The sequence below is a fragment of the Odocoileus virginianus genome, chromosome 15, assembly GCF_023699985.2.
Source record: "Odocoileus virginianus isolate 20LAN1187 ecotype Illinois chromosome 15, Ovbor_1.2, whole genome shotgun sequence".
Taxonomy (NCBI): Eukaryota; Metazoa; Chordata; class Mammalia; order Artiodactyla; family Cervidae; genus Odocoileus; species Odocoileus virginianus.
In genome coordinates this window covers 60,807,377-60,824,629 of record NC_069688.1, presented here as the reverse complement: position 1 = coordinate 60,824,629, position 17,253 = coordinate 60,807,377, and the positions used below count along the sequence as shown (strand labels likewise).

The 17,253-nt window shown below is 43.3% G+C and overlaps 1 protein-coding gene across 3 annotated transcripts in view; it reads left to right on the top strand.

Moving 5' to 3' along the window:
- The window catches only part of CPNE3 (copine 3), a 47,969-nt gene that overhangs the window by 469 nt on the left and 30,247 nt on the right, over nucleotides 1-17,253 (top strand). The window contains exons 2-6 of one of the 3 annotated variants that reach the window (XM_070477434.1): nucleotides 9,537-9,800; nucleotides 12,645-12,784; nucleotides 13,055-13,234; nucleotides 14,759-14,833; nucleotides 16,083-16,154. In XM_070477434.1, the coding sequence (XP_070333535.1) occupies nucleotides 12,653-12,784; nucleotides 13,055-13,234; nucleotides 14,759-14,833; nucleotides 16,083-16,154 (459 nt within the window). In that variant the 5' untranslated portion in view covers nucleotides 9,537-9,800; nucleotides 12,645-12,652. Of the gene's footprint in view, nucleotides 1-95; nucleotides 391-9,536; nucleotides 9,801-12,644; nucleotides 12,785-13,054; nucleotides 13,235-14,758; nucleotides 14,834-16,082; nucleotides 16,155-17,253 lie in introns of those variants that run through there. The other 2 variants (XM_070477435.1, XM_070477433.1) reach the window with 2 other exon arrangements.

The window sequence follows — 17,253 nt, the reverse complement described above, 5'->3', positions numbered from 1 at the left end:
GGTGGGCTTGCGGCCCGGGGAGAGACGCCGACTCGCGGCCGGCTCTGCGCTGCCTGAGTACCGGGGGGAGCGGGGCGCGCCTGGGTAACGGAGGACCCTAGGGGAGCTTCCAGATCGTGGGGTGGACAAAAGTGACTCCGTCTGAGGGTAACGCAGGAGGCTGCGGGAAGGCGTATCCTAGCGGCTCCAGTTCCGGCTCCAGCTTCGAATTTCTGATGTTTAGTGTTTTGGGCTCACCGAGGGCGTGGAGGAAGTGCGGTTAGGTTTGTTTTGCATTACCAGAACCTCTGGGAGACCGAGCAAACCTATCACTGACGTTGCCTGTGATCCACACTTTCTGTTTATCCTCGGGATTATGTTTTCGTGGCTGCCTCTGTAACTGCTAATCAGGTAGGAGGAAGAGCGGCATTGAGTGCTCCGAGTACTGCTTACAGGACGGCACAAACCCTGCTGGACAACTTTCGTGTGTGTTAGCTCATGTAGTGCTCGAAGCCATCAGCTTAAGTAGTACTGCTATTTCATTTCATACTCGAGGAAACTCAGATTGCATACATTTCCAAAATTGCACAAGTGTTAAGTGGTAGTAGCATTAGAGCTGAAATTCAGATCTGTATGATTTCTGCACCCAGGCTTTATGGCTTAATGTTAAAAAACGTTATTGGGGTTTCCTGATGGCTCAGTGGTAGAGAATCCTGCTTGCTAATGCAGGAGAGAAGGGTTCGATCCCTGGGTTGGGAAGATCCTCTGAAAAAGGAAATGGCAACCTACTCCAGTGTTCTTGCTAGGAAAAATCCAATGGACAGAGGAGCCTGGCTAGCTACAGTCCATGGGGTCGTAAAAGAGTCAGACACGACTTTGCGACTAAACAACAACGAAGAATATTATTACTCTTTGGGGTAAGATAGATACCTAGGTTTGAGATCTATTCTTTGAGAATTGTTAGCTGTATGACCTTGGGCGGGTTGCTTAGCCTTTTAGGGCCTGTCTGTGCACTTGTAAAATAGAGATAAAATACCTCCTATGTCATAAGGTTGTTATGAAGATTGAATAAGATCATTTTTGGACCACACTTAGCAAAGTGTCTGGCACATAGTGGTGAGCTATATATAGCAACATATATCCTGCTGTTATTAATTGTGGACAGCAAACTGCACCTCTGAGCGCTGCCAGCCGGGCCTGACACAACTTGAGTGGACCGAGAGCACAGGTGGAGGGGGCAGAAAAGAATGAGAACGGAAACCAGGACAGATGGCGCGGATGCTGGCAGGTGTGGGCACGCCGATGGATTCATCTGTGGTGCCGAGGGCCGCTCTTTTGCTTTCATGAGAAGTTTTTAAAAGGCAGTTCATTATAGCTGATGAATTGGAAAAGCACATCTCACTCTGGGCTGCAAACATTCTGAGGGGTGTCTGGGACGGGGCCGTGCTGAGGCTCCCCGCTTGTGAGGGCGAGCGCATTTTGACAGGGCCTGGCACGACCTCCCCGTCAACTGTGCGGTTCTCCTTCAGGATTTCTTCTCTCAGATCCAGCGCCTGAAGAAAGGAGAAGGACAGGAGAGTTTAGGTTGGGGAAAACAAAGCATCTTTTTGCCTTTTAAGTGTTGATAAATGAGTGGACACCTCTCCTAATTTTACCTATAGCTGTGGACACTTTATAGACAATGATCTTCATTTCCACTTAAATTTAAGGCTGCCTAAGTGTTGCAAATTTGTATATCCTCTTTACCGCGCTAGCACTATTCCCCTGAGTATTTCCTCTGTAGCGTGGGTTCATACTGCACCCAGTTCACACTGCAGCCTAGCTCCTGTCAGTTCTTGGTGTCGCTTTAGGCATAGTTTACTTGCCCTCTTTTGTTTCTGGTGAGTCCCGTGATCTTTTTTCCCCCTGTTATTATTATAATTTACTTTTCTCTTTCTTTTTTCAAAACTTTATTTAACCAGTGATTTACTATACTGGAAAATATGCCTGTCAGCAAAACCTGGAAAGTTAGTGTATGATGTGAAATTGGATTAAATAACACTTGACCTTTAAGGAATTGTGATTAGCTACTATTGCGCCTCAAAAGCATGATCTTTTAGGTAGATCTCTTAGCAAGGATTAATACTACTTCTGTTGGTGGCATTCAACAAGTTGAAGAGTCCAAATCTGGCCTTTCCTTTAATTTACCCATTATTACCTTCACCCTATAGGCCAGCTTCCTTCGCACCAATATTTTCCCTTCCAGTTCTTTCTTACCTTATAAGGATTGCTAATTGGTTAAAGTCCAGACAATTAAGTAGAATATTTGGTAGAAGGTTTAGTAAAAGGTTGCCCAAGAAGGTTTAAATTAACACCTAAAAGTAAAGTATCATAGATTTGATTTGACTATATTATTTGAGTTTCTAATATGACGATCAAAGGCAGACATATATACATTTTATTTATTTAATTGAAGTATAATTGACCTACAGTACTATGTTAATTTTAGGTGCACCGGTGATTCAATATTTTTATACATTACATTATAAAATGATCACCACTATATATATTTAAGTAAGATTATACCTACATTTAAGCCAGTTATTCTCATTTAAATCTATTTGGAAGCTGAAATGGGGAGAGAATGGGATTCTTTTGGAGAGACTGTTTACTCTTTTAATATAGAACAGCTCGTGAGTATGCAGTCATAATTTTTATTTCCTTAATTTCTCTTTCTGTTTTCTCATTGTTAGTGTATAGGAATGCAAGAGATTTCTGTGTGTTAATTTTATATCCTGCAACTTTACTGTATTCATTGATTAGCTCTAGTAATTTTAGTCATAATTTTTAAAAAGATGTTAAAATTAGTCTATGTGATAGTCAAATTTACCAATATAAATTAGATGGCTAGCATACTAACACAGTTTCCCCATGAAAAGAGAAGGAAATACTACATATTCATTTTAGCAAATAATTTTGAAATGTGTGTAATTTCAATTTTGAAATGGATGGTACACTTGGATGTACCAAGTGGATGTATTATGTCTTGTTCCTGTGAAAATTACCAAAGCAAAAGTGTGGTTGCGATATGTGTTGTCACCAGGCTACTTCAATATTCTGAGAATTTAGTTTACCGTGTCTCTATACCCTAAGGTGATAGATGGGACATGTTAAAATAGATATCTCTAGACCCTAAGGTGATAGATGGGACATGTTAAAATAGATATCTCTAGACCCTAAGGTGATAGATGGGACATGTTAAAATAGATATCTGAAACTGTAAGGAGAAACCTGTCTTCCCTCCCTCACCACCTTTCTTGGTATTTGACTTATTTTATATTAAAAAAAAAAAAAGCAGGCTTCCCTGGTGACTCAGTGCTTAAAAAAATATACCTGTCAATACAGGAGATGCGGCTTTGATCCCTGGGTTGCGAAGATCCCCTGGCAAAGGAATGGCAATCCACTCCAGTGTTCTTGCCTGAGAAATCCCCTGGATGGAGGAGCCTGGCGGGCTACAGTCCATGAGCTCACCAAAGAGTCGGACGTGACTTAGTAACTAAACAACAACAGCAATAAAAATATACAACCTAAATATATATGATGCTATATAAGACAAAAACAACTGTTAGGTTTAACATTTCCAGTTATTTCAACAGAAAGCAAATATGGAAATTACCTTGTAAGAACAAAGTGTTTCTTCAGAGACTGCATCCCAGGTCCAAGAGAAGAACACCCTTTGAGCGAGCCGTGTGGGAAGTAACCCAGGTCTCCAGCTCTTCTTGTGTTATTTCACCGGCAGGACCTTTATCACACCCTTTCCTAGCGCACTGCTTGTTAGTTACAACCTAACATCCACACTCCAAGTTTAAGGTGTTATCTTCCCTAAAAACCTTTAACGAAAAAAACAGTGTACAATCAGGATTTTCTTAAAAAGAAGGAAAAATTTAAAAAGTTTTTTTCAATGGTGTTGTCAAAATAAGTTGATAAACATATAAATATTACACCCATCTGCAATCTTGTTCCCCTTCTGTGCTTTATTTCTGTCTTTAGCACTTACCTTCACCTAGCACACTGGATATCTCCCTACAGCGTAATCACATGAGAGGAGGGATCTTTGCTTTGTTCATTGTTGTCTCCTAATCCCTTAGAATAGTGTCTGACACACAGGCGTCTGTATTTGTTGAATGACTGTGGAGTGAATGAACAGCACTATTAAACTCTTCATGATTGGCAAATAGAAAGTGGTAGGCCAGAAAGTTAAAACCCGATGAAATGTGTGTGCTTGGCATCCAGAAAACGAATATTGTTGAAATCAGGAAATGTATAACATCCCAAGTCCTTTCTCAACATTACAAACTTTTAAACCTTGAGGACCAATGAAGGTTTTAAACTCTGTAGTTGTTGCAGCTCTAAGAGGAAAGAATTTTCATCATCACTGTTCACCATGAACGAGAGAGGAGCATGTAGTGTTAAAGTGTGAAAACACGTGTCTTGCTTAATTAAATAGTACACGTGCCCAGCTAAGAGGAGAAATGAGGGAGCCAGGTTTTAGAAAGCATGGTTTCAGAATTGGGCATCATTGGGTAAAATGAAGGGTGAGACCTTCTGATGGCTGGTCCAGCCTCTGGGAGATTGAAGAAGGTAGGCAGTTTTTAAAATGCTCTGAGGGAAGTGAGAACCCCAAGGAACTCCAGTAGGTTGCTGTGCCTTAATATAACATCCAAGGAGTGCTGAATATCTGGCCAGCAGCTTTACTGAGTCTTTGTTGCTTTTTAGTTGCTAAGTTGTGTCTGACTCTTTTGCAACCCCTTGGACTGTAGCCGGCCAGGTTCCGCTGTCCATGGATTCTCCAGGTAAGAATATTGGAATGGGTTGTCATTTCCTTCTCCAGGGGATCTTCCCAACCCAGGGATCAAACTCACATCTCCTGCATTAGCAGGCGGACTCTTTACCATGGAGTTACCAGGGGACCTTAAATTTTCGGTTGAGCATCCAGGAATTTTCTGCCAGGTGATGCAGATCTGATTTTTATCAAAGCAGTTTTGGTAAAAGGTGATTCACTTAGTAGGTAAGGTATGTATAAGTGAAAGTGAAAGTCGCTCAGTTGAGTCCGACTCTTTGTGACCCCATGGACTATACAGTCTGTGGAATTCTCCAGGCCAGAATACTGGAGTGGGTAGCCTTTCCCTTCTCCAGGGGATCTTCCCAACCCAGGGATCAAACCCACGTCTCCCGCATTGCAGGCGGATTCTTTACCAGCTGAGCCACAAGGGAAGCCCAAGTATACTGTGGTGGGTAGCCTATCCCTTCTCCAGGGGATCTTCCTGACCCAGGAATCAAACCAGGGTCTCCTGCACTGCAGGTGGATTCTTTACTAACCGAACTATCAGGAAGATCCACTGGAGGTAGGGAAAGGTATGTATACTCTGTAGCTAACTTTGCCAAGATGCATGTTTTATAGGGTTGAGTCAATATGATGTTATCATTACTTCTTTTATTAACACTTCACTCACTACTTAGGGTGAACTGTTCATTTGATATGCTTGAAAGTATAATAATCAGTGACATTTCTAAAATGTGCGTACAGCAACCAGGGGATTAGTAAAGCAGTATAACCTGAAGCACACGGTAAATAAACTGAATGATAGATCAGGCCAGTGTATCTTAGGAATTTTCCAGAGAAATCAAGGAAGGGGCCTTAACTGATTCCTCACTTTGTGGTGGGTTGGATAGGGTAAAACTGCACTTACTCCTTGAGTTTAAAGAAAGAGGCATCACGTGACAGCTCTTTCATATTAACTTCTGCTGACCCCAGTTCTGCATGTCCAGGTATCAGCAATAGTGTTGATTTAGATTTTCTTCAGGATAATTGAAGAATCTGGAAGTTCATTAAAAAAACAAGCAGTGGCCAAAAGCTGGTTCCTTCATTCTTGCCATGATATGAACTGGAGTTTAATAATCTGAGATTCTGTAGATGGTAGTAAAATTCACTTCCTTACTATGCTGCATGTACCTAATAGACTGAGCCCTCTGTTTTGTTTGTTGATGTGGATTATTTTTTCAGGTCATCTTGGGATGGGGAATTGAGTAACAATTTTAAGTGAAGGTACCTCCTTCAGTGGGAAAGTATCTAAATATATACATTTTTTCAGATATAGCTTTTTCAGTAGTGGGAAACGGAGTTTGGAAACCTGTATCTTTTTTCTTTTTTTTCTCTTCTTGGTTCTTAAAATTTTCTGTTCCCCCTTCAAAAAAATTTAGAAAAATTATTTTTAAAGGAGTAGGAACTCATTTAGTCCAGTTCAGTCACTCAATCGTGTCCGACTCTCTGTGACCCCATGGACTGCAGCATGCCAGGCCTCCCTGTCCATTACCAACTCCTGGAGTTTACTCAAACTCATGTCCATTGAGTTGGTGATGCCATCCAACCATCTCATCCTCTGTCATCCCCTTCTCCTCCTGCCCTCAATCTTTTCCAACATCAAGGTCTTTGCCAGTGAATCATCTCTTCACATCAGGTGACCAAAGTACTAGAGTTTCAGCTTCAGCATCAGTCCTTCCAATGAACATCCAGGACTGATCTCCTTCAGGATGGACTGGTTGGATCGCCTTTCAGTCCAAGGGACTCTCAAAAGTCTTCTCCAACACCACAGTTCAAAAACATCAATTCTTCTGTGCTCAGCTTTCTTTATAGTCCAACTCTCACATCCATACATGACCACTGGAAAAACCATAGCCTTGACTAGACGGACCTTTGCTGGCAAAGTAATGTCTCTGCTTTTTAATATGCTGTCTAGGTTGGTCATAACTTTCCTTCCAAGGAGCAAACTGGTACTCCTTTAGTACCAGTTTCTAAACAAGTGCCTTATTCACTGTCATTAAATTAGGATCGTAGAACGTTAACAAGAAGCCTTAGGAATTAAAGTGATTGACTCGACTCTTAGCTTTCACGACTGAAAGAAACCCGAGGCCTCGAGAAACTGACTGCAGCGCTGGCCCTCCTGCGGGGTGGCTGGCACAAAAGTGCCGTCCCGGCGAGCTCCTCTTGGTTCCTTTGGCACCCTGAAAGGAACATGTGCCCTTATCTCTGTTTTTATGCTTCTGTACTTAATTCCCTACCCCCATGCGTAGTATCCCACGGCAAGGATTAAATAAAGATGCAGGCATCCCTGTGTTCTGAATACTGGGCAGACTTGGTGTACTTTTCTTTACTGTGGGTCTTTTGATCTGAGTCTCGGCTGTTAAGTGCAGCGTGTTCTGAGAATAGTTTTGCCGCCGTAAGTGGCCCAGCAGTGCCCTCCGAGATCACTGGGATCCCATGACCCCACGTAGCTCTGCGTGAGTGGGGACTTTACAGAGAACACGCTTTCTTAGCCTGAAGTAGTTTATAGTCTTGTGGGCTGTTTTGAAGAGAAACCACTATGATGTGAATATAAACCTTTCAGCTCTTCCCAGTCTTTGGCAAGCTACTGTTATTCTGTTTACATTTGTTTCAGAGTATAGTAATAGTTATAGTGTAAATATTAATCTTGTAATTTTGTATGATCCTATTCATTAAGTTGTGTCAAGCTGAATATTACATTTGACACGCTAACTAAAGTCATAAGGAAATTAATTAGAGAATATTGCTGCTGTATTAAATAATGATTAATTAGAGGCTTTGGTGCCCTCAGGGCGTTCTGGCAAGAGGGGGGCATAATCTAAGTGCTTTCTTTGGCCTTGCCACTTATTAACTTGTTTATCTAGGGTAATTAACCTTTTTGGATTAGTTTGTTTTTTAAAATGGATACTATGCATTGTTTTGAAAACTTAACAATGTGCTAAAAATTACCAACATATTCAGAGGCAATCTAGTTATTTGCAGGCTTACTGTTATAGTTACAGCTATGATGTCCTGACCTCTTACCATAGACTAGCACTCCTTGTCCTGGCCAATTCACTAGGGTTTTTTTTGGTAGAGCACAGAATAAAATATATTATTTGGAAGCACTTTGAAAACTGCAAAAAGCAAACTTGTAAATTATCCAGATGAATGGAATTGTTAACTGTCTTTCCTTTCCCTCTGTCCTTCCCTTCTCCGCTCCCCCAGTCTCTACTTTAAGGGGGTAAAATAATCCAGTAACAAGTGACAGCATGAATGCAAATACTTTTATAGTGGAATATAGTTTTAATCCTCAGTTTTGAGGATTAAAAGCCTCTGAGGTGTTCTGTTGCTCTGTCTGAACCACGGTTTTGTGTATCTTTGTATACAGAGAGAGCCAGGTATTTATTTTGTCCTGTTTTTGCATCCCTCCATCCTCTGCATTTAGAGCACATGGGAGATACTGTGTTGAGTGACTGGGTCGCCCAGTATTCTTCTAATGAGCTCCAAGATCTTCTGTTGTTGTAGCACCCCCTCCCCCAGCCCCCTGTCCTTAGTACAGTGATAGCCATATAGTTGGAGAAGGGAACGGCAACCCACTCCAGTCTTCTTGCCTGGAGAATCCCAGGGACAGAGGAGCCTGGTGGGCTGCCGTCTACGGTCGCACAGAGTCGGACACGACTGAAGCGACTTGGCGGCAGCAGCAGCAGCAGGAGGTACATAGTAACCTCGTAATATATCCATCTGTTGGTTTGACCTGGGGCTTCCAGGTAGGGTGGCAGCTCTGGGACTTACTGCCATCTGACCCTTTCCCCGCTGTGTTTGGCAGGGATCCCAGTTGCTGTTGTGAGTCACGCAGTCTGAGAGCCCATGTGTAGGCATGCACTGCTGATGCTGCTGGGCCTCCTTCCCGCCGCCCCGGGGCAGCCCCGGTTCCCTTTCAGAGGAGGTCGTGCAGGACATACTGTGGGTATCAATTAGTGAGTCATGATGCTGGAACCAGGAGAAACCTTTGAGGACATTTTAGTATTGCCAGAGTCCTCTTTTTGTTGGGGAAGGAAACGGCAACCCTCGCCAGGATTCTTGTCTGGACACTCCCATGGACAGAGGCGCCTGGCGGGGCTACAGTCCGTGGGGTGGCAGAGTCGACCCCGCTGAGCTGCTTTCACCCGCTCCTCATTTTGTAGCCAGAGACTGAAGCGTGCTAAAGGCTCTGGGGGGTGGACACCGGCTCCTCCCTCCTGATGGCTTTAGGGCAAACAGTGTGATTGTCACTGGTCCGCATGCAACTATTGCAGTCGCTCAGATAAATAAACTCTACCAAGGGGATTTAGGAAAATTAGCAGTTCCCTGGCGTCAAAGCTGACTCCTTTGGCAAATTCATTTTGTGTAAATCCCAGAGGTTCTCGTATTATTAGTCCAAGCAGTTCTTTATAAGCAAGGATGAAAAAGGTGCTTTATGTCTTACTATTTAATAATAAGCCACCAATGCTGAGACAGCCAACTGAAATACTTGAGGACTTAATAAAATAATAATCGCTACACTTTGTAGTGTGTCTAATATATGCTGAGCATGCCACAAACCCACGACTCTCAGAAACAGCTGTTTGGGTAGGATGCGACAGCGGCAAACGGCCGAGAATTCCAGGCAGAACTGAGTGGACTCGGGCACGCCCTGGGCAGCCAGTAATGGTTATTATTATTATTTTTTCATCAGAATTGATAAAATCGTGATGTGAGTTGAGGGAAGATGGCGGTGGGAAGACTCTCAGGAGACTATTCCAGTAGGCAGAGGAGCGCTACGGAAGACCTGAAGTCATGACTGTGGGTGAAGGCAGGTGCCGCGCCTCCGCCCTGGAGAGGTTTGGGGTTGTTGGAGGCAGACTCTGCTGCTGAGGGAAGATGGAAAGGAGGGAGCAGAAAGACTGGAGCGTGGGGAAAACCGTATGCCTTAAATCTCACACCTCAGGTCCTACTTAAGGTATTAGGCCTTAATTTTCCATTCCTTTGACTGATCTGTGTTATATAGTGTTGATTCAGGAAAGTTCGGGTGACTTGGAGAATGACTGAGATGCTTTCTAGGAGAAACCTAAATCTATTTGGATTTAGAAACCAGATGACTCCCCAGTAAGCAATCTGGAGCATCAGAGAAGCCGTTGTCTAATCCTGGGGACCCTTTCTATCTTCTCTGTCATCCTGCTCTTTTGAGGAGTGAAAGACACAGACCTGCTCGTTAATTGTACCTGCCTTCCTCTGCCTGACCACTTATCCCAGCCACGTCTCCTGTTTTCCGTACTAAAGGATACAAAACAGCTGCTTCATTTTCTTCCATTGTGAAAGAATGCCTATTGCTCTTTAAAAAGCTGAACATTGTAATATAATTGAATAAAAATTATTCTGTGCTTGATAATTACTTAGAAAGGAAATGAAAATAACATTTTCATGAATGTTAAACTTTCAGAATGTTTCAGACCGGTGTGTTTATGTAATTTCTTCCATTTGCCACTCAGTCATAATGGGTTTCTAGATAAAAATGATGCTGCATTTGGAGTCATTTTCAGGCGGGGCGAGGAGCGCTGCTAATGGAGGAGATTCATGTCCTGGCTACATTGCGGTAGTGTAGCTGTCAGCGGGTTATTAATACTGAATAATCAGGTGGGCCTTGCACGTTCCTTTTGTCTCTCTCGTGTGAGCATTGTTAAGGGAAAAATAACACTCTTCTGATGTGTGATGTCTCTTTCCTATGAGACTGACTTTACATATAAGTGTTATCAGTGGCTCAGCAGTAGAAGAATCCACCCGCAGTGCAGGAGATGCGGGCTTGATCCCTGGGTCGGGAAGATCCCCTGGAGGAGGGCAAGGCAGCCCACTCCAGTGTTCCTGCCTGGAGACTCCTGAGAGTCCACAGGGTCGCAAAGAGCTGGACACGACTGAGGCAGCTTAGCACCCACCAGTGCCGCTTTCTCTTCCAGGCCACCTTCCTGAGCCGGGGATCCGACCCCCGTCTCCTGTCTCCTCCACTGGCAGGCGGATTCCTGACCACCAGGGCCACCGGGGAAGCCCCTTTTCATAGGAATCCTTATTGCTTCAGACCTGATCACGCATTTTGTACAGCCCCGAAATCGTTCGACTGTAACAAGACGATGAGTAGATTTGTTCTACTGTGTTCTCAGCATTTCAGCTCAAAGTGGAGCGCAAAGGGCACGAACCACTCCACATTCTAAGGACGTTGCCAGCAGCTCTAAGGGAGGGGGTGCTTTTCTACCGCCAGGACCCGAAAGCTTCACTTTGCTTTAGACTTCCAGCTGGGGGGTGCAATGCCCGCCTCCTCTTCTGATACCTTTCATTCCCCTGGCTCAGGGAGGAAAGGGATCGCCCTGAACCTCGCTGCGTCTCAGGGCCAGCGCCCACCGCTGCGCCCGCTCTCCAGTCCTCTCTGTATCCTGACGGGGAGTGGGGGCAAGCAGGGGTGAGTGAACGTGAGGCCAGCTCTAGCGTTTATCAGCAAGTCTCGAGGAAAGGGAAGCCGTGCTCGTTTGCTGCTCGGGCTTCCCCAGTGGTTCAGCAGTAAAGAAACCACCGGTGATGCAGGCTGCGGTGACCCGGGCTCCCCTGGTGGATCAAACCCTAAAGGGACTCCCTGCAATGTGGGAGACCTGGGATCGAGCGCCGGGTGGGGAAGACCCCCTGCAGAAGGAAATGGCAGCCCACTCCTAGTATCCTTGCCCGGAGAATCCCACCGGCAGAGAAGCTTGGCGGGCTACAGTCCACCGGTCGCGAAGAGTCGGACACACGCCTGAGCGATGGACACACACCGTCACGAAGGACACACTGGGGACGCTGGTTCGATCCCTGGGTCGGGAAGATCCCCTGGAGGAGGAGGGACAACCGTCCGCAGCGTCCTTGCCTGAAGAACCCCACGGACAGGGGAGCCGGGCGGACTGCGGTCCATAGTGCCGTGAAACGCTGGACACGACTGAAGCAGCAGAGCGTGCTGGGTAGACGGTAGTTGGTCAGCCTGTCTGCACATGGAGATTACCCAAGGAGCGGCGCCCAGGCTGCGCCCTGAACCAGCCAGATGACATCTCTGTGCGGCCTCCAGCCTCAGGGGCTCGGAAAGCGCCCCGGGCGATTCCAGGCGCGGCGGGCGTGAGGTCCACTGCAGAGAGCCGTGGAGGGCTGCGTGAGGGTCTCTTATTCTCCAGTCTGGGTCTTAGCCAAAATTCCTCGAAAACAGCAAGTATCTCACTCAGTATCTTGTCAAATAAACAAAGATAAAACTAAGGTTGAGGTTTAATCTGTCTCGTGTGTAGCAGCAGGCTATGTTTGCCTTTAAGTGAAAGGTCACGGTTTTACTTGGACTTTTTCTGAAGGGTAAAACGTACAGGGAAATGATAAGATTCATATATCTTATTTGCCATCTTGAAAGCTGCATTTTATTGTCACACAGTAAAATGAGTTTTATCCCAGCAAGATAGTCTGGCGGAAGCAGTGTGATTGTCGTGGGGGACGTCTGAGACATCTGGGTCCCCTGGAGACGCAGACGACAGTCTTATTCCAGCAAGTTCACTCTGTCGTCCTGTTCTGACTGTGTGTCTGAAGGATTTAGGTGTTTCACTAAGAATGCCTGTGCCTTTTTCTTTGTTCTTTTTTGGCTGCTTCACATAGCTTTCGGGGTCTTAGTTCCTTGACCAGGATCAAACCAGGTCCGGAAGTGAAAGCTCAGAGTCCTAGCCACTGAACCTGGAGGGAATTCCCAAGAAATGCGTGTGCTGGTTAAAGGCACCATTTCCCTGGCTTACTCATTTCTTTGTTTTTCTCACAGCTCGAGAGATGGCTGCCCAGTGCGTCACAAAGGTGGAGCTGAATATTTCCTGTGACAATCTTTTGGATAAAGACATAGGGTCAAAGTCAGACCCTTTGTGTGTGTTATTTTTGAATACCAGCGGTCAACAGTGGTATGAGGTAATATTAAAAACTTGCAGCTGAAAAGCCACCTGAATTGCTTTTTTGACAATATGAAGAGTTTATTTAAAAAGTTAAAAATAAAAGCATCTCATCTGTTAGTGCAGTTTTTCAGGCAAATTAGTCCTTGATTGTGAAATATTTCGTATACATATAGACACTTCTTTTAGCTGTCATGCCAATATTTAGTCACATATAGGATATAAAGATAATAAACAAATGCCCCTTTGATCTGAAGAAACTTTTTTTGTCTTGGTGGGGTGAATATAGGTCGAGCGCACAGAAAGGATTAAGAATTGCTTGAATCCCAAATTCTCCAAGACATTTATTATTGATTACTACTTTGAAGTGGTTCAGAAATTGAAATTTGGGATTTATGACATCGACAACAAAACCATCGAGCTGAGCGATGATGACTTCTTAGGAGAATGTGAATGTACCCTTGGACAAGTGAGTATGAATAGTACAGATGTTTTCTAAAGTTGAACCAAAGCATCAGGTGTTTTTGATAAATTCTCTTTAGTTTAATTGTTGGGCTTTCCAGGTGACGCTAGTAGTAAAGAATCTGCCTGCCAGTTCAGAGACTGGGTTTGATCCCAGGCTTGGGAAGATCCCCTGGAATAGGAAGTGGCAAGCCACTCCGGTGTTCTTTCCTGGAAAATCCCATGGACAGAGGAGCTCGGAGGGATGCAGTCCATGGGGCCACAAAGAGTCAGACATGACTGAGCAACTGAGCTGATGTTTGCCTTGAACATCATGGAATTTATCTTAGTTTTTATGAGGGTAGGGACCGAGGGTTTTTCGCAAAGCGTATTAGTTCTTATGAGTTAAAGATGTTCCATTTGCCGTGTCAATAAATAGTACCATTACTCTAGCTGCTTGTCCGTTTACAGATTTCAGTACAGTGTTGTTCTCACGTTTAGGTCATACGTGCTGTCAAGGTGACGGCAACTTCTCTGACGTTCCGACTTGTGTGACTGATGCCTCTTGACCCCTGGATAGCCCAGCACAGCCCCTGTTCCTGGCTTGCTCCCCCTTTTGCCTTGGGTGTGAACCCAGCTCCCCCTCCCAAGCCTTCTCTGACAGCCTAGAGTCGTTTGGCTCACCCCACTGTGCTCACATCATGTCTGCTCCACTCCTTCTAGCTTAATGTTCACCATATTTTATTGTAGTTGCTCAATTTTCTGTCTTTCTAGGATATCACAGGTTGGGTCGGAGCAGGGGTGTGTCTGTGAGCTCCCCATTGTGCTCCCAACTCGGTTTGACTTCTAAGGAGTGACAGTGACCATGCTTATGGGACTTTCAGGGGGAGGAGTTATTTTTTTCCAGTGGCTGACATCTAAGATTTGTCTTGAACGAGTTTATCTTTTAGTGTTGAAATTTTTTTGGAGATCATGCTATTTCCTGTGTCTCAAGGACAACGTGGAGCTGATCAGATTTCTAAAACTTTGATAGTTGTATCAAAAAGAAAATTAAAGTATTTGTTTTTTGGAAAAAAATCACAGTATATCTAAAATTATAGCAAATTGGAGAAACATACCTGTGTGAGAGTATCTGCACTTACTCTATTATTTTAATCAAAATGATGTCTTATGAGGATTATACATTGAAGTTATGTGTCAGTTGAGAAATTGACAGGTGACCCCTGTTACCTATAGGAGTTTTGTTTCAGCTTGGTGATTTGTATATGAGATGAGAATCTGGCCCTTTTTTTTCTTTACAAGGAAAATTTGAAGTGGTTGATGAAGAAACTAGTGGTTTGGGGAGATTTTATACACCAGGATTGGCTCCTTGGAAGTCTTTTCCATTGGGTGCAGATGCATTTTGTAATCTCTAAATCTTTAAGGAATGGACTTATTCCATTTCTAATAACTTTGTGTACTTTTTTCTCAACAGTCTTTTGAAAACTGTTTAGTTGAAGCATTCACATGTTGAAGTGAAATAGCTCTTTGTATCACTTTCCCATTTTAACAGATTGTTTCCAGTAAGAAGCTAACTCGACCACTGGTGCTTAAAAATGGCAGACCTGCAGGGAAAGGGAGCATTACGGTAAAATAAGATCCTTTGAAATACTTGTCTTTTGCCTCCTGAGATTAGCACGAGAGGACAAGCTGAGACTGTGTATATCAGACAGACATTCTATAGCAGCTTTATCGTTTGATCCTGAATGTTGCCCTCCCCTCACCCTTGACTTGCCTTAGAGCGACCACAGATGGAAACTGTGTTGTTCCCAAAAGAAAGTCACATGCATCTTGGTAATGCTTGCCTCTTCCTAATGGAAGCATCAATTCTCAGATTAGGAAGAAATTACTTAATAATGTGACTGGATCAATTTGGCTCTCAGCAGATCAAAAATAGTCCCATCGACATGACAGAAACTTTCCATAATTGTTTTGATTCCCAAATGATCCTGTATTATGACAAGGCCATTGAACCGCTCAGCTCTTAACCGTATTTTGTGTGTGTGTGTGTGCGTGTGTGCACTTTGCTATCCATCCTCTTACCTAAATGTTTCCTTGCTGAATGCTGGACCTGGGCAAGTGAATATATGCATTATCTTATTTTAGATTTCAAATTATATAGTGCCATGCTTTTAAATGTTCTATGTTCTAGAGTTGCGGTCCAGGTAAGCAGTTCCTGAAGAGACAGCTGTCTTAACTTTAGCTCTGCCTGGGAATGGGAGGCTGACTCCCTGGGAGAGTCGTGTTTGAGGATTACCACAACTATCGAACGCATTTCTCTGAGTAGTTGTTTGCTCTAGTTTAGGTGCCTGAAGCACAAGCATGTCCAGTCTGTTGGGGGTGTTGACGTCTATGTGGGGGACAGAGATCATTACCAGTAGTTAGCTTTATGGCTTTTGGGACCATCATAGCCTGGAATTTGCTTTTGAGTAGAGTAAGTCTTTCAGTTACCTTGGCTGAAAGTACCGAGCTGTTATTTGAGCGTGTAGTGTTCTCTAGGTGTAACTTACTCATGCTTCTCCGTCTCTGGAGAGCTCTCGCTAGCTTCTTATGCAGGACTTTGATTTTTTCCATTGGAAGAAGGAAGATCCAGTTTGGGCAACAACATTAAAAAGAAAGTTGCATAATGTAAATTAGGCGTATTTTGGAAATATATTTATTTCACATGCATAAAGGAAATAATGACAAATCTTTCTTAATGGTACCATTTTGTTACTTATTTTAGACTATACTATGTTAGTGTAGACTTTGTATTAGATAACAGGATAAATTGGTACTTCATGACTGTATCAGAATCCCCCAAACGTTTTCTTTTACTTTACCTTGTCTACTCATAGATTTCAGCTGAAGAAATAAAGGATAACAGAATTGTCTTGTTTGAAATGGAAGCAAGAAAACTGGATAATAAGGTAGGTGGGTGATGCAGATTTCAATAAGGATATCATCTTTTTTTCCCCTCACATTGATTACTTTTTGAGAAAATAATAATGCAATTAATATTATGAACTCTGTTGTCTAAAGCATCACTTAGAGTGTTATTTCCAAATTCTATTTTGTATGTGGATGTGTGTTTAAGCAGAAGATATTTCTCTTTACCTCTTTCCTTTGGATGTAACCAAAGAGTTTGTATAGCTTAAAAGAAGAGTTAGTACAAACATTAACGTTATTGTAAGAGATATTTTAGAGTGTATTTGAATTACTTAAGGAAAAAAGCGAAAATTCCATGCTTTATTGATTAGATTTTCCTCTTTGGGGCTTCTCAGATGGTGCTAGTGGTAAAGAACCTGCCTGCCAGTGCAGGAGACATAAGAGCTGTGGGTTCGATCCCTGGGTCTGGAAGATCCCCTGGAGGAGGGCTTGGCAACCACTCCAGTATTCTTGCCTGGAGAATCCTGTGGACAAAGGAGCCTGGCAGGCTTCAGTCCACAGAGTCTCAAAGTGTTGGACATGATTAGAGCACAGATATTGAATCAAAAATTAGCAAAGCCTTTTCTTTTTTGGAGAAGGGAAAGGCTACCCACTCCAGTATTCTGGCCTGGAGAATTCCATGGACTCTATAGTCCACAGGGTTGCAGAGAGTCGTACACGACTGAGCAACTGTCACTTTCACTTTCCTCTTTGCATTCAAAATTTAGGATGAGTACTAATGAGAACACTTAAGTATAATGTATACCCTGGATTGGAATTATTCTTTGAGTGACTTTTGTATGTAATTCTATAATGCAATCAATATTCTTCATCATTTTCATTTAGCTTACAATTCAGTTTGCAAATATCCTAGACTAGTAGACAGTTATCTTTTAAAAAATATTTTGGAAAAATTTAAACATACACAAAAATAGAATAGTATTTCTAAAAAATTCTGCATTCCTACCACCTAGCTTTAAAAATGTTAAAACTCATGACCAATTTTATCTCATCCCTACTCCTATCTACTTTCCCTCCTCCCAGACATCATATCATTTCATCTGTCGGTGTAAATGTATCTCTAAGGACTTTTTAAATAAT